The 24,247-nt window shown below is 42.6% G+C and overlaps 1 protein-coding gene and 1 long non-coding RNA gene across 6 annotated transcripts in view; one reads left to right on the top strand and one right to left on the bottom strand.

Annotated features, from left to right (window-relative positions):
* LOC311441982 (uncharacterized protein) overlaps nucleotides 1-24,247 on the top strand; it is a 69,239-nt gene that overhangs the window by 20,682 nt on the left and 24,310 nt on the right. For 2 of the 5 annotated variants that reach the window (XR_014696371.1, XR_014696372.1), the window contains 3 exons: nucleotides 21,493-21,555; nucleotides 21,748-21,888; nucleotides 22,065-22,152. The exons of 1 other annotated variant lie outside the window; for it this stretch is intronic. Coding sequence is in view for 1 of the 4 variants with exons in the window: in XM_084530727.1 (XP_084386853.1) it covers nucleotides 6,417-6,481 (65 nt within the window). In the remaining 3 variants the exon portion in view is untranslated. Of the gene's footprint in view, nucleotides 1-6,416; nucleotides 6,482-21,492; nucleotides 21,556-21,747; nucleotides 21,889-22,064; nucleotides 22,153-24,247 lie in introns of all 5 variants that reach the window. 2 more of the 5 variants (XR_014696374.1, XM_084530727.1) reach the window with 2 other exon arrangements.
* Nucleotides 16,342-22,426, bottom strand: LOC311441984. The gene is made up of 3 exons (XR_014696379.1): nucleotides 22,314-22,426; nucleotides 18,733-20,129; nucleotides 16,342-16,481 (listed from the first exon to the last, which is right to left on the bottom strand). It is a non-coding gene; the product is annotated as an uncharacterized lncRNA (long non-coding RNA).

Here is a 24,247-nt window from a genome sequence, read left to right as displayed (position 1 = left end):
TTTTTTGTTTTTTTTAGAAAAATCCTTTAGTTGAGGGGCCCTGATGCATACAGTTTCCCAGATTAAAAAGAACCACAAATATTGATAAACCTGGTGTCTCACTTGCACTTTATTTTATAAACCAGACCTGTGCATAAAGCAAGGACCAGTGAAAAATGATGCATAACTTAATGCAAAACAAATCCAAGTAGTTCTTTTGGTCCTTTCTTTTCTGTAATAAGTCTTGCAGCAGTTAATTTCAAAATTAATGTTAAGGTTCAACTGCAGAGAGATAATTTTGAATCTTAACCTTGTTTAATCTAATACTTAGTCTAGTGAAGTTTCTCTGGCTGTATATTAGGATGGAATCAGAATTAAGTGCAAAATATTCATACAAATTTCTCTGCTAGGCATAGGATAAGAAAATAAAGGAGCTTGAAAAGCAAGCTACTTTCAAAAGACAGTAATTCCATATAAGTTTTCTGCTAATGTCACATACAACCAGTTATAAAATACTTCAGAATCAGAGGCATCAAATTTCATACTATTTCATGTCAGAGGTGCATGGCTGAAAAATTCCTATTAAAAACATGAAAACATGCCAAATGCAGAAAAGTGAACAACTGAGCAAAAAAAGTGAGACAAAGTGTTACTAATGTCTGCCAACTGGTATTATTCACAAGTACCATCAATCACACATGAGCAACCTCCATAGCTTCTCCCCCAGAACACGAAAACCCAGCTCACCCCAAACTTGTGGTAACATAGTTGTCCTGTTTGTGGTTAGGGCTCTGCGCTATTGTTTGGAGATTTCCTTTAGTTCTGTGCATCTGTTAACCCTAGCCAGCGTTGTTGAAGCTGACAGGAAAAGGGAGGAAAACCCTATTCAATTAAAACCATCTTTACTGCTATTTAGAATGCAGATGAGCCCCTCAGCAATGAGAAAATTAGTATTTTATGGTGAAGCATTTATATAGTTTATTCTATATTTGAACCATAATAAATTACATCCATTTTTTACAAGAATTATAACTGACATGCTGTCAGAGCTGTACATGTACAGCCTTAGAAATATACATAATACTTTGAAAGCTGTCACATTCAGTACAGTTGTAAACATCACCCTGGGTTACTAAACTGTTATCTTTAGGTTTACTTCTTCAGATAAACCATGGGATCTTCGCACATTTCAACCAGAGAAAAATCAATTCTCCCTCAAACAGTTGCACAGTAGCTTACCACCCATGCTTAAACGCACAGCCTTGTACTAGCTTGAGCTCCAGTCTGGGTCTGTTTGCAGAATATCCTCGCTCAGGTTTCTTCCTGGCTCTGTAATGGACTTTGTAGTTAAGGCTGAGGGTACACCACCTAAGACCGGAGTGTCTCGGTGTTCTCAGTTATGTCAGCATTTTTCTACCCAAAAGTGCTGCTGCGGTTCTAAATGAGTTATTTTGCTAAAGAATATTGCGATGTATATAGTACATTAGTGTTATTTCTACTGTGTTACTTTCATAGACTTTCCCTATATAACCACTTTCCTTGTAAAATAATATACAACACAGAAAGTTTTATTTTCATAAATTTGTGGGGTAATTATAAAAAATATTTTGGGAGAATATTAGCCTTGTTACAGAATTCCGTAGGATGATGGTTCAATTTCTGCAGGAATATTGCTATTCTTGCCTATACTCTTTAGGATGCTGAAATAAAGCTACCTCAAATGTTATGTAACAAACATTTTTTACTCACTTTGTCCTTTTCTACTTCCAAGTAGAAACCAAGTGCAAAAAGTTTAAGAGTATCCATCTGGAAGTTTAATTATAACTAATTAATGAACTCTACTTTGGCCTGATATGAAGAACATTTTTAGTGGAGTGTGATTCAGCTGGAGAAAGATGTGGTTAAGTTGTCACCTCTGCCTCCAGAACAATTTGGTCAGGATCTTGCAACGAATTCTCTACTTGTAGACATTGCCCTGAAACCCCATGGCTTCAGTGGGACTTAGAGCTGTGATGACCCTTGATGTAGTTTATCTGAAGAAAAGTCACACCGAATGCTGCCAGGGTCCTGCTACAAGAGATTTTGTCACATGTGAAAATGAAGGGGTGCCCAGCCCAGGGTGCACCCACCACTGTGCACAGCAGTGCTTATGCTGCTGTTACAGTTAATTTCCTCCTCTTTGATCTATCTAAATTCAGCTTGCATTATCCTTCTGTTATTTATGTAAATGTTTAGATTAGGTAATATTTTATTCTACAGTGAATGACACCATAATCCTTCCTATTCTTTTTCTTTATCATAAATATTTAGTTTGTTTTTAGCTTGTGGGACTAAACACAACATCATTTTCATTACTGCGAAATCTTCTTCTTTTCTTCTCCTGCAAGCATCCATGGTCCCCTGGCAGTACTCTGCCTCCCAGAACATGCTAATATTGCTTGCATTACTGCAGGATTACCACAGTGAAGTATACAGTTGGTATTATAATTCATAATGTTGCTTTAAAAGATTAACCACTCCCATGGCTGTCTGGTAATTACAGAGCAGAATTTTTTTAACAAAGAACAGTGTGCACAAAATGACTGGCAAGGAGGTAAGTGTTTGGGGCTTGCTTTGTTTTTCAACCTCAGTGAAAATCAGATGCAAAATTGATAAAGGAGAACAAGAGTGGGTTTTAAGCTGAGATACTTCAGTATATTAGTAATTTAACAGATTTATATGAAGGAGATGGCACTGTCGGCCCCTGGAATGTCAGAGTGATGCAGTTGGCAATTGCCAGCTCAGATGACTTCCACAAGCAAATCCAAAATAATTAATAGGCCTTCTGGAGCTTTCCAGGGAAGTGTGTGTGCTGGGGAAAGAGTAATAGTTAGTTTAGCCTGTCAAGGTTCATTCTTTTTCAGAACTCTAGTCCTCCCTTGATGCCCTCTAATGGTTTTTTGAAACACCAAAATGTTTTTGCATGAACAACATTGCCCATTGTGCTTCAGTTAAATGCATTTCGATGTCAGACATATGCCTGCTGCAAAAATACCAGCTACCTACCCCTTCCTCAGGGGATCTCTAGGGAGGGTAGCCAGATGACTTTAATCGGCCAAAGACACAGAATGGGTTCTTAATGCAATAAGCCAATAGTGTGCAAAGTCACATTAATAAGTGGAAACTTGACCAGCTTTTACTGAGGGATCAGGAAACTGTTTAATTCCTGAGTGACAAGAGCATGTGTTGGTTTAATTGCTTGTTTGTGTTTATTGTCAAGCCTTGGGAAGCATGGTAATTCGTCCCATTGTTATTTGAAAATGTGGGTCTGGCACCCAAACCGAGTGTGCACGACAGACACTGGTCTTGTACCAATTGTTGTTTCATCAACATCTATCATGCTCCCAGTTGGAGAGGACGACAGCCTTTAGAGCAACAAAGTGGAATTCTTCTTCCAGTCTCTTGGCTTGTCTAGAGCCAGCCATGCTGTGTGAAGGTTGGAAATTTTGTGCTTAAATGAGGAGTTGCTGTCTGCTAAGTGAGAGTAGTGTTTGAAGGCTGCTGCATGGGAGAGCAGTGCTTAAGGATTGCTCTGTCTTTCACAGCTGGAAATGTAATGGTTGCATGCTCCTATGGAAAACACCTAAAAGATCTCAGCCTGAGGCAAAGTCCATTGAAGCTGCTGGTGCCTTTCCACTCATTGGACTGGCCTTTGATCAGGAACTAATGCGTGGCAATAGCTTTTTTTATACCTTTTCTGAATGAGAGTTTAGTGTGGAATTGTTCCCTGCTGTAGGACTGCAGCAGTCCTGGGGACAGACCTGCTTTCTTGGCTGGAGCTGACCAGAAGCCTCAATGGTACAGTGAGGCCTGGCCCTCTGTGCTGGGGAGGAGGATTCAGCTTGCTGTGAATTTACATGAAAAGTCCCTGCCTAGCAATCATGATAAATATAAAGCTTCCTGAGAGTCTACTATTTCTTTTCTCCAGATTCTTGCCTTATTTTGGAAGGCAAGTTTTCCATCCAAGAGCACCAGCTGGAAATGCTTTCCTTCCTGTTTTCTCTAAATTAGCTGTTTTGAATGCTTTCTTGGTGGAGGAGGATAGAGGGTTGCTGATGATTAAGATTATAACTGGCTTTCTAGCTCAGTATCCAGCACCATAGAATACATCTACTTCTGTAGATGGAGCCTAGGAATAGACGTATCAATATACATTACAGGCTTGTCATAACTCACTCATTTCCTATTTCAAACAGGAGGAAATATACTTGAACATATCTGTTGTATCTGTCAAGACTTCTCATTTGTCAAACTATTAGTGGTCCCTCTGTCAACATAAATAAATCTGTCCATAAATCTTGACAGGTATAATCATTTGTTGCATTTGAAAGGCAAGTCTCTAACATTAGACCCCTTTTGATTCCTAACATGATTATCTTTAAAGAAAGACATTTCAGATGCCTTCTGTATCTGGCCTCTGTCAAATGATTTCTCCAGTCTTGCTGAGTTATCTACTCTTATGAAGTAAGCAAAGGCATAGTTCCTGCTGTCAACTCTCCTGAAGACCACACGAATCATTGGCAGCAGAGCAGCTCTGAGGCCCTACCCTGCAAGCATTTATGTTCCTGTTTGTCAGACGGGGCTCCTGATATGCTTATTACTGCTAGGTTTCTCATTCCTATACTGAGCCATTCTTCTGGCATCAGTTGTCTTTCCTTTATTTTTGGGAGGCTATCAAAGAACATTCTTTGAAGGTATTCCATCCGAAGCTGCTGATCCTTTCAGTGCTGTTGTCGTTGGCAAACAATCCGTACCCATTCAGGAGAATTAAGCCTCCAAAATGGCTGTTTAAATATGGGCTAGCATAACTTAAGATTGAATTCCATAATACCAACACTCACTTCACAAGATCCCCTGCTGCTCTGGGGCACTCTGACTTGGGAATACACTGCCTGAGCAGCTCCAGGCTTCCGAAACTCTCTGGAGATGTGAAGTGACCTTGTTTCTGTGTTTTGGTGGCCTGATGTTAGTAATCTTGCCCATGTGGTGGTTAAGATATCCAGCATTCACCAAGCTGGAATGCAAAGCGAGGGTCTCTGGCCATTGTTCAGTGAACAGCTCTGGCGTGTGACCCAGAAGTTGGTCAGGGCACAAGTGCCAGAAGGTAACCAGCAAGTCCACAGACAGCGTGGCTTCATAGCATTCCCTGCCACATGTAAAACCTAAAGGACGTGCTTTTGCAGATGAGAATGCGGCAAAAGGTTGCTAGGGCTGGGTTTGTGGGAAGTGCACAGTAAAGACTGGATCTTCAGGGAGCTCCAGCAAGATGTGGTACTGAGCAGCTGAAGTGTCATGGGCATGCCCAAGTTACAGGGCCACTGAAATTAATGAAAGCTGGAAAATCACAGGTCTAATGTTTCCCTCTTGACTGTCTTCTGACAGTGAAAAAAGGAAAGACAATGTCATTGTCTTTCATAAAATATGTTTAAAGTTATTTGTTTTCATTCTTTCAACTCTCCACACCAGATCATCTGTGGTTTGCTGCAGCAAAGATTTTTTAATTGACAGAATTTCCACTTGTGCTCTAAGGAGACTCATTACTTCACAGGTTCTTTGGTTTCATGGGGCCTAGATGCCATGTGGGATACTTCCCACTTTCTTCAGTGCATCTTTACCACTAAAACTAAATTTTTTATGAGCTGCAGAAGAAGCCTGTGTTACAAGAGCAATTATTTCAGAGGTGATCTCTTCTGCTCCTGACCTTATGATACTTTGCACTGGATGTCCAGATGCAGTGTCAGAATGCTTTGGGGAAGCAGCTGTTAGATAAGGTTCCTATTTGAATTACAGTTCTCAATACAGTCGGTAATTAAACAGCCATTCTTTCCATGTCGAGTCACAACTTAGGATATTTCACTGGAGTGGACAATATGCAAGAACCTACAAAGATGTGTAGGTTGCTACTCCCACATGGTAGTTAAGAGGGAATTCAGTCCTTTGTGTCAGTGTAGGGAATCTAGGAAAGGATTTAGTTAAATGTGTGTACTGTATACCTGCTTCAATTAAAGGACTTAAAAAATATTTAGTCAAAGAGGACAGTTGGCTATAACCTTGCTGGAAAACCACATTGAATTTGGCTTGTGAAATTTGTTGAAGTTGAGGTGCTAACAGCTTGCTTTTATTGAGGCTACATGATCTAGGTCATGTGCTTAAAAAAAAACAATACAAGTGCATTTGGGTTCGTACCAACACCTGATCAGCATGTGCTGATAGCATTAGAGGCCCTGCAGGACTTGGCAGCTTCCAAATAAGAGCTTCTGAGGGTCTGAACTACAGAGGTAGATGCTTAAAGTTGCCTAAATCCCATCATTAATCTATGCCATGGCCTTTAGCATTTATCTGTGCTATGTGTAACCAGCACCCATCAGATCTCACTGCTGCTGTTTCTCTTTCTCCAGGCCAGGAAAGATGCTGGGCTCTACAGCTTCCTTTTCTGTTGACTGGCAAGATGGTGCTTTGTCAGGTAACTGCTGTCACCACCAACTGCAGAGCTCATTGCATCTAGAGTATGACACCTTCTGAGCTGCTTCTTTTATGCGTTAACCTACTTGGAAACAGAGGCTCATGTGCAAATTCCCACTGTATTTTGTGAAGGCTGGAACATAAGCCAGATCTGAGCTGAATCTCCCCTTCCAAGAGCCAGCTGAATCAAAATCCCCTGATGCAGACATCCCCAAATTTTATGGGTGCAAAAGACGTCTTGATCCAAATTTTGCAGTTTGCTCCCATCTCTGCTTAAAACATAAAATGTATGTTTTTAGGGAAAAAGGATATAAACATCTTGTTCATGTTTGAGCTGAGAATGTCTTTTTTCTGTAGGCTGTCAACACAACTTCAAATGCATGCAGCCTGTCCAATCTGACAGACAATTTGCATATTTGTGGAATGCTAACGCCAAGTTACTGTATACATTTGTACATGAAAGCATTAGAAAGTTTGAAGGATTAAAGGTGGAAATGTATCCCTCTCAGCCTCAAAGATCAAGACAGTGCATCAATAGATGGCAGACAAATAACTGCTGGTTTGCCATTTGGAATGGTTTCCCCAAAAAATAATAATTACAAAAATCTGTACTACTTCCTAGGATGTTAATAGCTGAGGGTTTTACACGAACTAATTGCTGGAGCATTGTTTCAGCCATTTGAGAGTGTAATGTGGAGTCTGGCACATTCAGTGTGAGCCCACTGACACAGTGACTTTGTTCTGCATGACTGAGATGCAGCTCAAGCTCTGAGGGCCGCTCCAGTGTAAATGTCACTGTCTAGGTCTGCACCTTCCTCTGTTTGATTTCAGGAGGTGCTTGACCTGTACGAAAGTGACTTAGTTTGCAATGAGATGGGCATTAGGAAGAGCAGCAGCAATTGCTCAACAGTTTTCTGTAGAAAGATGTTTGCTTGTCTGCATGCATCCAGATATATTCTGGAGCCTGGGTCTAGACACACTGGTTTGAAAATGGAGACTCTGAGTCTTAAAAACAAAGTATGCTGAAGAACAGTTTTTGCATGATTCCTACCTAAGGATCAAAAACTGATATTTATTTTACTTTTAGTAAAAAGTAACTTCAATAAGATGTTCTGTGTTGGCCAATGGATATAATTTAGGATCAGACATTGGCAGCACAGGACAGAGAAAGCAGGAGCTAGTCAAATCTTTGTTCAGTCTTTGATTCAAAACATGAATATTCCTTTGATTCACAAAGGGGTTGGCCAGCCTTTTTCATAAATGGTTGCACGTCTCTGCGTTTTCTGGCGGGGGGAAGTGGAAGTGGCAACGCCTCAGATACCTGGGAACCAAGAGCTGAAAACTCTCCTGGAAACTTCTCATGGTCTAACGAAATTCCCGGGCCAGGTTCCAGCCTGAGCGGATGCAGACAACCAGCCAAACTGAACCACCAAATCTGTCGAGATGCAGCCGTCATTTACAAAACAGGGCTGGGAGTTTTGAGGGAGTTTGTAGGAGCTGAACATCCAAATCCCTCTAAATCTCTGTGGGGCTTTGGTGCTTTTGTTGTACTCTAGCAAAAATCCTCGTCTAGTCTTCAAATATGTTGAAGACCTCAGGCGTTGTGGGCATGCCTCTCCAATTCACCGAAATTACAAAAGCACCAAATTTTAACTGTTTGCTCAAAGCATATAATTTAGCACACCCACCCCAAAAGCCCCAGGTTACACCAAAACTCTCAGCCACGGAGGGCCGTGTGCTGCCATCAGACAGGTCAGACTCTGGGTATCCCAATTTGAGCAATGTCAGCCTTAATGCATTCAGAAGTGGTGTGTTGTTGTTTTAGAGCACATTACTCAAAGGCTAAGATGCCTTTCTACTGGGAGCAGTGTTAGGGAGCTGATCTCTGCTTGGATGCCCATTCCAACATGGATCTGACAATTCACATGTAGGAAAAGCCCTTTCATGCATTCAGTTTTAGATGGCCTCCATATATTTGTTTAAAAAATAATTAGGCTTGCTTAGCTCTTGTACTGTTGCATTTTGCTCTTTTTTTTTTTTAAAGTAGCTTTTCCTGTAGCTCTCCCAGGCCAGTACAATGCTGGCTTTTAAAAGTGATTTGTCTGTTACCAGTTTTAAACTTTTACTTCCTAAGTCCTTGTGAACCAGCAATACAAGGAGACTAAAAATCTCCTGGGGATTGTTTTTATAGCAACAGTGAAAGCTAAAATGTTGCAGCAGCAGCCAAATTATTTTTCTTGTAGTGGAAACAATACCAACAACTGGAGTCTACATACAAAATAGTTTAAAGCAACCATAAATATGACTAACAAATGAGTGCTACATTTCTTTTTATCATTTATTCTTTATAAAAAGTGACAGTTTGAAGGCTACTAATTTGGCAAGTTATTTCTCCCTCTATAGTCATGGTTGCTCAGTAATTAAAGGTTATATAAAACATGGATGTATACATATTAGTACAGTCTGGCAGTTTTGTGTTTTAGGAGGCAGTCGAGTTTTCCTCACTCAGTACTGGAAAAGTAGGTAGGCATGACTTCTTGAACACAGTTTAAGTTGAACCTTTGAAGTATTATTAGTTACTAATGCTAATTGTTGAGAGTTCTTAGTCATACCTGATCACCTTAGGTAAGTAGTTACTTTAAAAGTCTATTTTTAAAAATGATACTCGGTGTCTCAGCACCCTGGTCGTTCCTGAAAATGACACTGAAGTTCTTAAGTCACTGAGGCTAGTTTTGAAATCATTTCTCGGTATTTCATCATCTGTTTGCTGGCTGTGGCCCTCTCCGTACCTGTAAGTAGTAAAAATACATATGTGTATGCTACTCCCTCTGAAAGTAAAGAGCTAAAAATAATGCAGGGCTTAGTTTAGTCAACACAATGTCAAAGCAGAAGACCAGTTCTGCAAGAAAAGCAGTTCAAGAAACTGAAATAAGAGAGCATAAAGCTCTGGCTGCAGAGGAGGGAAATGCTTGAAATGGGACTCCCAGAAGCTGTTGTTTGACCATTACAGTCGGTGGCTGGGCTCTTAGCTGCAGCGGTTCAGGGAAAAGTTAGGCAGATGCTTGGGTGTTGTTAGAGGGGGTACCAGGGCATGTGTCCATCTGTCGGGACAGGCAGTGCAGGAGATCTCTGACTCCGGTTACTTGATCTCAATTATTTAACCTGACCAAATGAGATATTGGGAGCAAGGGAAAATGTTTGATATGTAGGGCATGTTGATGTACTCTGAATTCGGTCTCTTGTCAGTGTGCAAAGGCTCGTCTGGGTGTCCAGATTATGATGTTGAAGATGTGCATTTGGAGTTTGTGAGGTCCTATAGAAAAGGAAAAATGGCACATAGTCTGAAACTTCCCCAAAGTCTGCATTAACTAATAATTATGTACTAATTTGAATCAGTACTGGCAAGGGGGGGAGGTGTCCTTGGCCATAATACCGAGATTAAGCTGATAACTTTCCAAACCCAAACTGGTTCTGAGTACTCTTCAAAATGGCCACCAATACTGTGAGAAACTCTGTCCCAGTGTATATAAAACATTGTATAATCAATGAGATATTATTCTGCTAAGTCATTTTTTCCTTAGTGTTTTAGTTCTCAAAATTCCCAGAATACACTACATTGAAACTGTTCACTTGAGAAATTAAGTACCGTATGTGATAAGACAGTCATGTGAAATTTTTAAGCTGTCATTAAAAATGATTATAATTAGGACAAACTATATGAAAATGCTTTAAAATTGAGACCCTGGTGAATTAAAAATTAAGGGGTATATTATGTATTATCATGTTGAAGGGCAGGGATTTACGTGTGTAACTCCCATTAACACTAATGTGAGTTGCATTCATAAATCCCCGCGCGTTGTGCTGAGCGTACACCCCCTCGTTTGTTTTTGCTGAGCAGCCTCAGCTTTTGCAGTGCTCCAACACAGCACCAGTGCCTGCGGAGAAGGAGCCTGAAGACACAGCAGAGTTCGAGCTGTTTTCTCTTACAGAACTAGGCCCCCAGACAGAGCAAAATGTAGTTTGTCTAAGCAGTTTCTGTACTCCCATGAGTAAGATTTACTTGTGAAAAGTAACTGTCACGGAGCCTGCTCTTCCCTGCAACTCTTTGGGTGCTTTCCCCCACTTTTTATCACTCAGGTTTGGGCTACAATCACTTTTATTACATTTACTCTACATGCAGGCATGAGGGATGAGCTGCTGCGTTTGGGTGACAGTGTTGCCAGTTCTCTTCAGTCTGACTGTCTTCAGGACAGCCAGTGATTTCCTTATAGCCAGAAATAGTGATTTATTGATTTTTTTTTTATGTGGCTTTTAATGGGGAGAGAAATCTAGCCCTTGTTCTTGTAAGATAAACTTGAATACATGAACCAAAAAAGTGTCTTGTTTTTTTTTTTTTCAATCTCAATCTGTATATGGGGATGTATAGCTTTCACAAAAGCACTCACAGAGCCCATCTCATGCTCTCATCATCCCATCTGCTCCTTTTTACACCCTTGGATTTGGCAATATTGATGCCACTAAGGTAAGCTCATTCATCTGTAGCTAGGGATTTGCTGAGCATCTTGTAGTAGTGCTCAACAGAAATGACCTGTCCTATTCCTTTTATAAATGAATTTGTGCTACTTCTATTAAAAATGTTAAAAGAATGGTCATATTACCACATTGTGGCTTACAGGAAAAAAAAAAAGGAAAAAAGCAACCAACAAATCACAGCTCATACCTTTCCACAACATTACAAAATTGTAATTATACTAATACACTATTCTTTACAACATATTTTTCCCTGGGGCAAAATAAATAAATCTAAATAAAATAGATATGTTTAGAGTCAGTACATCTCCTATTTTATTAATTAGCACCTGAGCAAATTGTTTTTCCTCCCTGTTGGCAAGCCAGAAAAAAAGCACTGATGAATTTTCAAGCAAAGTAATGAATGCCAGGTTTATTTCTTTATTGGTACCTGTGGATTCTGTTGTATTGCTTGTTAACAGATGCAAGTGGGCAATATAACTATTACATCAGGCAATAATATAGAAACCCAGGCAGTTTCTAAGCAACAGCCCAGTGCTGATTCTTGCCAGCTATTCTCTAGGATTCCCTCAGACACTGTAAGTGAAGAGGAGTTGGACAATATAGTCTAATTCTGAGAAAGGAATAAGGCATGAAACTGGTGATTTTCAAAATCATATTTTTGCAGATTTCTTACAAAATCAAAAGAGCTAAAATTGAAAACTGTCAAAAACATTTCAGCTCAAGAGCTGCATAAACTTTTTCTATTGTTCAGGCAGCTAAACAGACACAGCTATTTTGCTTCATATCTTGCCCACAAAAATAACTGAAAATAAAGATCATAGAGCCTCCTTAACTTGTTGGACTGAAACTGGCTTTTATGGTGTTTCCTTTTGCAGACTCACTCAACAGTTTTGCCTAAAAGTAAAATGTTTTTCATCTGTTCTGTATGAATTCCACGGTCAGTCAAATCTGGACACTGATGGAAGAATTCAGAATAAATCATTGTTTCAGCCATAGAGTGTGTGCACATGCATAATTTTGTGTGTAGACAAGACAAAAACATGTATTGCAAAGCAAGGTCACTTTCAGGTGTCACTAGCTGATATAAGTTTCTTAGCCTACGTGTCCCATATTTTAAAAAGGGCATCTGCTTTATGTATACCTGGGGATTCAATGGAGCAGCAGGGCTGGGATCTTTTTCATTATCCATAATTTCTTGTAGTGGACCAACCTGAGCTTGGACTACTTCTCAGTATTTGGAGAACTGTTTCCACACTTTGGTGTAGTCCTTTATAGTGCTAAGTGTCAGGCTCAAGGTTTTGAGCCAAAGGCCTATGAAGGATAGCGTTCTTTTATCTCAGTATGAACAATGTTCTTTCAGAAAAATGATTATATTTAGAATAAATAACAGGCATGCACTCACACTTACGGACCCAACTGCACACGCATTCAGGAGCACAAACACGGACAAATGAATGAAATGTTGCAAACCAGATGTTCTGGGTTTGAATGCTCCATTGGTTCCCATCCACCATGTAAGGTTCTGGTCTGCTAAGGAGCAGAAGTTTGACTTAGGAGCCTGCAGTGCTAACAGCTTTACCTTGCTTTGTGGGGAGTGGTGGTTTTCTTCATTGAATACTTAGAATTCTTGTGAGAAAAGGGAAAGTTTATGTTTCCAAAGCAGAATTGTGAGATGTGTTACTGACAAACATTTTTTTGGGGAAAAAAAAAAATCAAGAAATTGGACTCATCCACAAGTACTACGGTTTGCATGCCTCGAATCTCTTGTTCTCTGGGCTCATCTCCCCTCTTAATGTTGAGTAAGATGGAGATGTCACAATTCTAGGAATTTTGGTGTGTGTGTGGCTGACAGGGAGGGGGGCACCCAGGCTGGGGCTTCTAAGAACGCACCACAGCAGTGCTTGCAACTCAATGTGTTGTGTTTTTTTTCTCTACCAAGCTGTTCCGATTTTCAGGTGTTACATATTTTCCAAATAAGCAATAAACCATGCTCTAAAAAGCAGACACTTTTGGCAACCTCAAAAGGGAAGAGAAGCGTGCATCACAATGAAACTGCTATTTTCTATTAGAAACCAGTTTTGGTGAAACAAAGTTGCTCAACCATACAACTCAGTCCACGCAATTTCTGCATGTTTCCATCCACTCCTCCCCTTCCCCAGCTCTGAGCCATTCTCTGCCTGGCTGATATATGTTGACATGAGAATTAAATCACTAAGAAGTAGGAATGCTTTAGCTTTAACAGAAAGCCAGGTTACTATTCCTAGCATGGAAAGTTAAATGAAATCATGCTGTGAGTGAATTCCTATTGATTTCTTCAGGATTGATCAGAAACATTCGTCAAACTTTTGTTTTCTTTCTGTCCTACATCTTCTTTAGACACATAGTTAAACATACTAAGGAACGTTTACATTTTTTAAAACGTGTTCTAAGGTCTTTATATAAACATACATGTAATAAAAGTGACTGGTGATTTATATTATCTGTATACATTTAGTTATTTTATTTTCTAAGCCAAGGTTTTAAAAAATTGGTGCCTAAATTCAGACACCTAAGTCTATGTTTACGGTCTCTAGTTGCTAATTTTCAAGTGTGCTAGTACCTAGGAACTGTTTTTCTGTTAACTTGAGGAGCCTGGGGAAAAAAAAATACAATGGGCTGTTTTTCATCTATTAAAATCAGAAAAGGAAAACTAAGGAAAATTATAAACATACAAAAGACGTAAAGGCAAAAATAAGAAAACTATAAATCCACAGCATTTTCCTACATCTAATTGAAGAAAATGAGTTGCACTGATATAAGACACGTGAGTACAATCCAGCAGATTTATGCCTGCTAACTGTTAGCACTGAATTTGACCTAAAGCCCTCCTCCAAAGCGTTTGTCCTTTCTTCTTTAGTTTCACATTGAGGCCTCCAGTTTCAGAAATGTGTGTGCTTGTGCACCTAATGTACATGCATATTCATTGTGACTGCATATGGAAATCGAGCATCCATGCCAACAGTTTTACAGCTAGCAGGCTTTTTGCATGTGCAGGCTTCTGAGGGTTGTGTGCCATTGGGGTAATTGTGCATGTAAATCCAGTGGGCATACGGACACACAGCTATAACATGTGCAGCTGCATTTTTTTTGAAAAGCAGCTAGCAAAAAAAGTGAGAAAAATGATATAATTTTAGACACCTAGACCTTGAAATAATAATAACAGAAAAACCTTAAAAACTGATTGTGGATGTTGAAATGATAGAGCCCAGCTTTCAAACCCTGCCCTTGCATCCCATTAATAAACACAGGTCACCCTTAAATCTAGGCACTGTTAGATTTGTGTTTTTAATTACAAGCAATGTACATACTTACATTTTAAGGCAGTAAACATAAACTGATGCTGTTCTAAAATCTAAAGGGAGAAAAAATTTAATATATACAGAATATTAAAAAAACACAACTAGTAAGAAATAAATATATAACAAGAAAAAGTTACTGGAGCAGCTGTGTAAATAATATGAGCAATGTTAAAGACTAAAAGGAAACTGCCAGAGCCACTTGGGATGAGGAGGGAGCCTGAAATCACTGATTGCTCTAACTAGGTCTTGCTTGTTGGTTGTGCCTGGGCTTTTCTGCAAATTGCAGCTCTCCCTTACAGAATCACAGAATCACAGAATTTTCTAGGTTGGAAGAGACCTCAAGGTCATCGAGTCCAACCTCCAACCTAACGCTAACAGCCCTCCACTAAACCATATCCCTAAGCTGTACATCTAAACGTCTTTTGAAGACTTCCAGGGATGGTGACTCCACCACTTCCCTGGGCAGCCTGTTCCAATGCCTCACAACCCTTTCTGTAAAGAAGTTCTTTCTAACATCTAACCTAAAACTCCCCTGGCTCAACTTAAGCCCATTCCCCCTCGTCCTGTCACCACGCACGTGGGAGAACAGGCCAACCCCCACCTCTCTACAGCCTCCTTTAAGGTATCTGTAAAGAGCAATAAGGTCACCCCTGAGCCTCCTCTTCTCCAGGCTGAACAAGCCCAGCTCCCTCAGCCGCTCCTCGTAGGACTTGTTCTCCAGGCCCCTCACCAGCTTCGTCGCCCTTCTCTGCACCCGCTCAAGCACCTCGATGTCCTTCTTGTAGCGAGGGGCCCAAAACTGAACACAGTACTCGAGGTGCGGCCTCACCAGAGCTGAGTACAGGGGGACGATCACCTCCCTAGCCCTGCTGGTCACGCTGTTCCTAATACAAGCCAGGATGCCGTTGGCCTTCTTGGCCACCTGAGCACACTGCTGGCTCATATTCAGCCGACTGTCCACCATCACTCCCAGGTCCTTCTCTGCCTGGCAGCTTTCCAACCATTCCTCTCCCAGCCTGTAGCTCTGCTTGGGGTTATTGCGCCCCAGGTGCAGGACCCGGCACTTGGCCTTGTTAAACTTCATGCAGTTGACCTCAGCCCATCGGTCCAGCCTATCCAGATCCTCCTGCAGAGCTTTCCTACCCTCAAGCAGATCGACACACGCACCTAACTTGGTGTCATCTGCGAACTTACTGAGGGTGCACTCGATGCCCTCGTCCAGATCATCGATGAAGATATTAAAGAGGACCGGCCCCAGCACCGAGCCCTGGGGGACGCCACTAGTGACTGGCCTCCAACTGGACTTGGCTCCATTCACCACGACTCTTTGGGCCCGGCTATCCAGCCAGTTTCTAACCCAACGAAGCGTGCGCCAGTCCAAGCCAAGAGCAGCCAGTTTCTTGAGGAGAATGCTGTGGGAGACGGTGTCAAAAGCCTTGCTGAAGTCAAGGTAGACCACATCCACAGCCTTTCCCTCATCCACCCAGCGCGTCACTCTGTCATAGAAGGAGATCAGGTTCGTCAGGCATGACCTGCCTTTCATAAAGCCATGCTGACTGGGCCTGATCGCCTGCTTCCCCTGCAAGTGCTGCATGATGACTCTCAGGAGGATCTGCTCCATGAGCTTTCCTGGCACTGAGGTCAAACTGACAGGCCTGTAGTTTCCTGGGTCTGCCCTCCGGCCCTTCTTATAGATGGCCTTAGAAGGCACTTTCTTGAAAGACAGAGGAAGAGAAGGAAAGTCAGGTTACCCCATGAAATAATTTACTACTACTTGGTAAAAGTACAAAAAGAGAGAACAAAAAGATTCAATATTAGGACCAGAAGCTGCATGTCAGTAGTTAACTGAACGTTTGCTTTGTTCATCAGAGCAGAATAAATGTTGTGTTGAAGTCAACTGAAAAACTTTCATGGTTTGGCTGCAAGCTTTGCCAATGACCCCACTTGTCCATGAAAACACTCTGAACCTTGAACACCGAGCTGCTTCTCTGCACCAGGGGCTCCAGACTTGGGAGCTAGCAAGGTGAGGAAGGTGTCCTCCCATGTCCTGGGGCAGGGGGTGCTGGGCCAGAGGGTGACTTCTCCATTCTTCATCTGAATATTATAACTCCTCAAGGCCTTGAAGATGAACTAGGATCAGCCAAGAAGAAAAACAGTAAATCAGAAATGTAAAATTCCTTGTTTTAGTCTAACTAGAAATCTTTTTACTTGGAAGCATAAGAATGTGATGTATATTTCCGAGATTTTACTAAGAAGCAAGGTGCTAGGAAGAAATTATTATTTAAATCCTTGTGATTATTTTTGTACGGTATAATCCTTACTTTTTTTTTAAAAAAAGGGAAGACTTCAAAAAGGAGCTAGGGATGCTGCCTAGACTTTGGCAATGCTGATAGCAGTCCATGGCGTGAACAGGATCATGACCACAGCAACTCATTTCCATTAGTAAAGGCTGCAAGGCCCTGCAGAGGGGAACTCGCCTCTCAGCACCAGCCCAAATCCTGCAAAGGCAGACAGGATTGCTTACAACACCTAGACTGAGCTGACGCTGCTCCTCAGCTCATCGCAGCAGCCGCAGCACGGTGTTGCTGCTCCAACATCCACCTGAGCTCTCATACTGCCAGAGTCCCCTCCAGTGCAGAGATGGAGCTCTGCTGTCATCCCAGCAAAGCAGCTTGACCTAGGTGAACCTTTGCTGGAGGTGTTTTTCTGTCCTGCCACAGCTGTGGTTATTGCTGGTGCATGCTAACGCCACTAAAAGCTGTGCAGGAGCGGAGCTTCTAGCCCATGGGGCTGACTTGAATGGGCATTGAGCCAACACTTTGCCGTAGATCTACAGGACGACAGAAAAGAAACCCGGTGGCAAACAACCTGACTCCCTTTGTGACAATATGCTAAGTAGAATTCACTCCTGAATGCACAAGGTCAGGTCCAAAATCTGTTTAACGCTGTGGCAATGTTTGCACTGACAGTGATAGGTTTTGCTGCGACCCATGGGCTCTGACTCTCCCCATCCCATGCAGTGGTGCGGTCATTTTTGTGCAAGCAAATTCAGAGGATTATAAGCGTGAAATTGCCTGCAAGCACTCCAGAACTTCTTGGTGTAGATGGCATGAACTAAACAAGGCACAGGGCAACCACAACAGGATCTAGTTTATCTATAAGGTAAGTCAGAGGCCAGAAAAGACAAGAACCAGAACAGAACCAGGGGAAAATGTTCAGGTCACTGAAATCTAGGAGCATGTAGCCACTGATGTCAGTGGGGCAAACACTGACTTGGGTTAAAGCACGTGAACGTTGTGAGATGCAAAAGTTGTAGGAATGAGGCAAAGCTCAATGGTTGTTTTCCTGTGTATTCCTCATTCTTGTTACTGTCCACTGACATAACTGTTGTCCTCATCCTGGTGTCTTCCCTTTGCTATAGCATTTTTGCATAAAGGAGGCTGCAAAATTACCATGCCATGTCTATATTTCATTCAGCAGTAAGGAAGGCTCATACTGGGGGAAGGCAAGTGTTTGGAAATCAGTGCAAAAGAACTGAATGCTCCCTGTATGAACATTTTCTCCATTACTAAACATCCGAATCCCACCTGCTGTGTGTTCCCTTTCCTGAGTGTGGGTGGTGGGACACAAGGGCCATGGGGAGAGGAAAGGCAGCGTGCTCCAGCAAGACTGAGCTTTCAGGGGGCTTCTAATGAAATTCAGTTCGGCACAAATTAAAGCAGCCCTGGGGACCCTGGCCCTTGGTGGCTGCACTGGTCACTATCACAGTGCATGTATTCAAGGCCAGTAATGCTCTCGTTGACCTTTCACTAATATTGTTGTCCCCTGCCTGGGCCACCTTGGGGAGCTTGCAAAGCATTTGCAGTTCCTTTTCAAGCATGCTCTCATGTCCCTGCTTCATTAGGACTTGGGCAAATGCTTATTGCTACTTTTGCACACTTGATTGACTGCAAGCTATATCCTTCCCCAAATTTCATCAGGATTTTCTCTGGTTAGTAGAAGCTTTATTGCCCTTATTATAAAGTGCAGTTGCTGTATGATGTCAGACAATAGTAACGTTTTTTTCAGCCTCCTTTGCCAAGTCTGAGTTACTTGCTTCCTGACTGAGTTGATTTGCTACCTTAATTTTAGAACATATTGTTTTAGTAGCTGCGTGACTTCGTGTGTGTATAAAAACAAGTAAGAATTTAATTATATTCCTACCCGAAATCTATCTATCATCTATCCATATGCACCTTGTGTCACGTATAGGCAGTCTGGGAGTGTAAGTAGGTGTGTATTCGATAGGGCAGTGGTGTTCTTAAAATCTAGTTATAACCCGAGTTATCTGGGGCTCTAAATTGCTGTCCCATCCTGCAGCAAGAAGACCTAGAAGACTTACGGAAAGATAAAACGCTTCCATGTAGCTTTCACCTGCTAATAGCACTTCTATCATTGCAAGATCTGGCAAGAGAGTCAAACACCACGTTTTCCCAGAGGTATGCAAAGCATGCAGAGCTGACGGAAAGATTAACAAGTTTTCTGTGGAAGGGGCGTACATCTGCTGGGGTGAGGAGAGCCTTCGCTGATGTGCCACTTGTAAATGCGTATGAACTCTGTAATAGGTGCGGCGCCTTCGCTCAACAGCTGCAGTCTTTTCATTGTACCTCTTTTGTTGAATCCAGATAAAAGCACTTCATCGTCAACAAATCTAATATCTGTTCTTGTCCCACTTGAAAGGGTCAAAGGAAATTTCCCACCAGAGGCCAAAAAAAAAATCCCTGAAGCTGCCTGGTGAGTTTGGGTGGCAGCGTGCCAGGAGAAAGGGGAGGAGAGGTGGTGTCTCCAGTGCCTCTGCAGGGCAAGAATGTCAAGAAGCACGAGGAGCGCTCTCCGGGCTTGCACAGTCCCATGGCAAGAGAGGCAGGGACAGCAGGGCAGCCAGATGTGGGCTGTGAAATCGCCTCCTTCTGGACTGCTGGGGAGATTATCCTCCTCTGGCACAACCCTTCAGGAGACCAGATGAAGCTGTTGGGGCTGCTGTCTCATGGGCTCTGGTGGAAGAAGACACGAGGCAGGGTCAGGCTGCCATGGGGTTCCCTGCAGAGAACAACAAGCCTCTTGCTGACTTCATGGTCAGGAGCAGGCATAGAAATGCAGCTGGCTCTCCCAGGAGCAGAGGTTCAGGAAGCTGGGAGGGGGAGAAGATAGAAACTCTTCTCCCTTAGGTCTCTTCTTAGTCATGCCTTGCCCGGGATGCTGGTTGGAGTCTCTGTGCCATACTGACAGAAGGGCTTCAAAAACAGCTTACTTTTACAATAATAGTACCAACCCATTGTAAAAATATACGCGCATCTTCTGCAGAGTTGCAGCATACGTTATTGTGACAAAAACATTTAAATCCTTTACACCAAATGCAGTCCATAGATTTCTAGCAGCTGAAGGTGGAAGCAGATGTATATGCAGCTCATTCAGGTGAGCTCTTCAGTCAGTGCCTGCTGATATTTCTCCAGGTCTGAGCTTCTGTCCTGAGGCACATGTGCCAGTGCCCACTTCCTAGGAGCCTATGCTTCATATTGTCTGTCCAGCCTCTGCAACATCAGTTCAAGGGGTTCGTATTTGTACTGTACTAACCAGTGCTGCTGGTGTCACTGCAGAGGCAGCTGCCCTTCCTCTGCAGAAAGCAAGTTATCCTGAGAGCCGCAGGGCCTGTCCTTTCTGCAGGGTGTAGCTCATCAGGGACACGGTCCTTGCAACACTTCCTGGTGTCTTCCTACACACCAAGCCTGAGACAGAAACCTACGAAGAAGTTAGAGACCAGACAAGATTAGAAGGCAGACCATTGAAATCTTTCAAGATAAAGCTAATGGGGAACTGTAAGCTCTTTGCAGTATTTGCACGGGCCGTGGAATAAGAACACCTGGAAGAGGGCTGCTCGGGGTGAGCGCAGGGGATGGAAAGTCAAGGCATAAAGAAAGAGGCACTGTAATGAAAAGTAGCCCATCACTAACACCCTCTTCCCATATCAGCAATTGGACTCAGTTATGAGAATAAAAGGGACCTTGGCTGTGAATGACTTAGGGCAGCATAAATATGTATTATGAATTTTAGGCTCAGACATAATTAAATGCCATTTGTCAGATCTCTGCTTGTTTTTCATCTCATTTGAGTTTTACAGAATGAATTAACTAACAAATATGCCTCTGATTCTACCATAACAAATCATTTCTCAGAATGGTCGCCTCCAAGCAGCAGCAAGAGAGTGGCTGGGGGGGGGTGACCTTGTGCTGCGGGGCTGTCACGTCCCAGCAGAGCCCTGAGTGGCAATGACAGGCGCAGAAACAGGGAGCCCGAAGTGGCCTGGCAGTCTTGTTGATAACTTGTTAATTTATTTAGTGCACTCGTGCAGAGGCGACGATCTGGAGTAAAGGGCAGAGTGGGCAGAGCCTCGGGGTTTAAATATGTAAATATTCCAGTTTTGAGAAAATAAAAAAAAAAAAAATCCTGTTCATTGTCACTGGATGTGGTTGGCAACAGGTGCCACTGGCGAGCAGATAGGCAAACATTTGTACCAATGGAGCTTTCTTTAATAAAGGCTACAGCAAATATGTGGTCAGTATGTGTATAGTTGGGGTAAGAGTGATAGATGTTCCTCTCCTGGTCACATAAAAGCCCATTGAGGACACACCAAGTAACCGTCTCTGTCATCTGAGAAGGTCATAAGAGGAACAAATGGACCACTTGCTTAATACAGGCAAAACAGAGAGTTGTGAATAATCCTTTTATTGCATTTTAACTGCGTCTTGGAGAGTTATCTCACTTTGTTCTGTGTAAAGGTCTTAGTACACTTATCAAATTACTACAGTAAATGGAAGGATTTACCAGCTATGACTTAGCTGTAGTTTCAGAAGTGTTTGGGTTTGGAGGTGTTCAGGAATTTATGGGTGATTCATACTTTCTAAAGGATTTTCAAGTCACCTTCAAGTGACAAGCTCCTTCCAGAAGCCAGATCCGTTATTAATGGCACAAACTGAATACCCAAAAAACAAAGCATTCATTTTCTGTTTGGACAGCCTCACATGTTGTTCCTAGCAAGCCTCCTACAGCTGTGCTCTTCATGCTGCATAGTTCATAGGTTTTTGAAAGTTGTTCACTGTTTCAGGTTAATGAAAATATGGAACGCGTACTCTAAAGAGAGCTGGAAAGCAACGTGAAGTCTAGACTGGTAAGTGAAACAAGCAAACTTGATAAGGTTTGTCCTTCCGTACGTACAGCACTGCAGACTTTATCCCCAGAATATCTTAAAGAAGATAGGGTAGAAAGTATTTAACAAATAGTGTGCTGTCATTTGAAAAACAAAACCAGATGGTGGTGTTAATGTATCCAGTGACTTAAATATAATGCCATGTGTCTGCAGGAAAACAATAACCCCCACACAGCACAATCCTGCAAACCTGAAGTAAAATGCACAGAGGAGTTGTCTTATGAATGAGAGGAAAGAAACAGCACCCCCGTGGCCTCACTCCTCAGGACGAGTATTGGAGGCAAGCATTGGATGGTGACCATCAGCACTACCAACCTCACGCAGGTTGGGGAGGAGGAGCAGGTTTTCCTCTCCTATAGCGAGGGAAGGGCTCTCTGCAGCCACCACCTCGAACCCCAAGCTGCAGAGCCTCTGTCTGCATGCACACCTTTGTTTTATTTAGCCACACATCTGCCTTTTTCTCTTCAAAGGCCCTGCACCTACTGCTGCAGCTGAGCTGCATCCCCCAGCTTCTGGAGGATTTGGAGCACATGCAGGACACCTCTACGCTTGACCTCAGTACGTGAACGTGCAGGAGGAATTTCCCCTCCACATTTATTATCCCTGGTACCACAGTCAACAGTTGGCTGGGTAACTGAGTAAATTTACTTGAACTCTTTATTTCCCAGGTCTTATTTTTCTAAGGAAGGCAATAAATCAATGACAGGAAAAGTACTCACCAGGCAGAAATTGGGTAGCTCCATGACTTAATCAGCACTGATTAATGCCGGTCGGGAATCTATCTCTGCATTTCTTTGGAATACATTTTGGAAAGTCTACTAGTTCCTAACAGAGTTTCGCATGAAAAATTAAATTACTTTCATATTCCTGCCTCTCCTTCACTAGTAAGTTCCTTGAGGCTCACTCCACCTTCCCGTGCAGGCACGATGAGGCTCCCTTGAGATGTGAAGTGAGGATGCACAGATGATGGCTGGGAGCCCAGCACCAGGACTGGGTGACAGGCAGAGGAAAAGCACCGGCGGCAGCAGCTGGATAACATTTCTCTTCCTTGCTGGCTGCAGCATGCTGAAAATGCCAAAGATACGTCAGAGGGAACGGAGGGGGGATGGAGCTGCGTCAGAAGCAGCCCTTCTTCTGCGAGGATGCGAGAGGGGCCGTGACTCCTGAGGGAGGTCAAGGCCGGCCAGAGGGCCTCCCGAGTGAGAAACCCCCAGACGGACAAACAGCCCGGACATCTGGTGAGATCCCGGCATCGCTGCAGTCAGGGAGGTTTTGGCACTGGCTCTGACACTGCCAGGATTTCCCTTGCAATTAGCAGCGCACAGCCCGTCTGGGGAGGATGTTCCCTCCGGAAGGCTGCTAGAGCCGGGCTGCGAAGTGAGCTTAGTGTCTGGGAAGCAGAGAATAAAGCACGGTTAGTTTCTGGCTCCCCAAGGGAAAATGCTGACTTGAAGGCGACAAATATTAGGAGCTACCGATAGCAGTAACTGACGTCTGGATGGGTGCTGCCAAGGATTTTTAGGTGCTGGCAGTGGCTCCCCATCCGTGTGCGTGGGGTCAGGCAGGGAGCAGCCACCAGGGGTGCTCAGGGCCTGATGCATGGTTAGGGGCAGTCGGCCAACAAGCATGCAGAAGTGCTCGTATAACCTTCTATCAGGGTATATTAGGTGGACACTTATTAGCCATGGGAATGAAAACAGTGTGTGATGTACAGGTTCAGACTGGTAAGTCTATGAACAGCAATAGATACTTCAGTTTCTACTCTGATCCAGACACACACACACACATATAAGATGCCTCCACAATAGGGTTTTTCTTTCTTAAAAAAAAAAATAAAAATCTATGTTGTTAAAGACCTTAGCTACCTGTATTTGAAGATGGTTGTCTGAAAAGATGAAAAACTTACATTTTCATTTCATTTCAGATTAGCATGGTAAACAGCTAGATCTGTTCTTTCAAGTGGAGCATTCGGCTCCATTTGTTAGCTTTGTTGCTGATATTTCACCTCTCTTTTATTTACTTAACATAGTTTGACAAGAAATTCTCAGTGAGATAATATATCTACATGAAAGACTGGCTTGGGGAACAAGTCCAGAGGTTTCAGTGGGACAGAATCAATTGAGGTCTTTGCCACTTTGGTCTGCCTCCATCCCACAGAAAGCACTCAGAGTAGTTACCCAATCACATAAATATTTTGGTAGAAATATATATATGTTTATATGTTTAGAGAAAAAAAATAAGTGTAATATTAGTGTAAATCAGAATTATACCCACTTGGGAAAAAGAAAATGAATCACAAGTGACGGGAGCACTTACTCTGTTAAACAATACCCTCTCCAAAGCCAGGTTGAATGTTCCCTACTGTAAGGAACCCTTAATACAAAGTGAATTAGTAAACATTTCTGATGCTTCTTGTCATACAAAATTAGACATAACGTTTATGAGAAGTTGTTTTCTCCTGATTCTTACGCAACAACTAGGCAGTGCAAGGTTCAAGAGTTGAACTGGGGCAGGTGGTGGAGGACACCTCCATTCTTCAGGAAACATCAGAAAGAAAAATTGCTTACACAGTCTGGATGGTTCAAAAACATGCAAAAAGAACATACAAATTAGTATTCACACCCTGAGGAGACCCACATCACTGGAGTTTGCT

This window comes from Aythya ferina (genome assembly GCF_964211825.1).
Source record: "Aythya ferina genome assembly, chromosome: 10".
NCBI lineage: Eukaryota > Metazoa > Chordata > Aves > Anseriformes > Anatidae > Aythya > Aythya ferina.
Note: the sequence above shows the minus strand (reverse complement) of the source record. Positions and strands in the feature narration are given on the sequence as shown.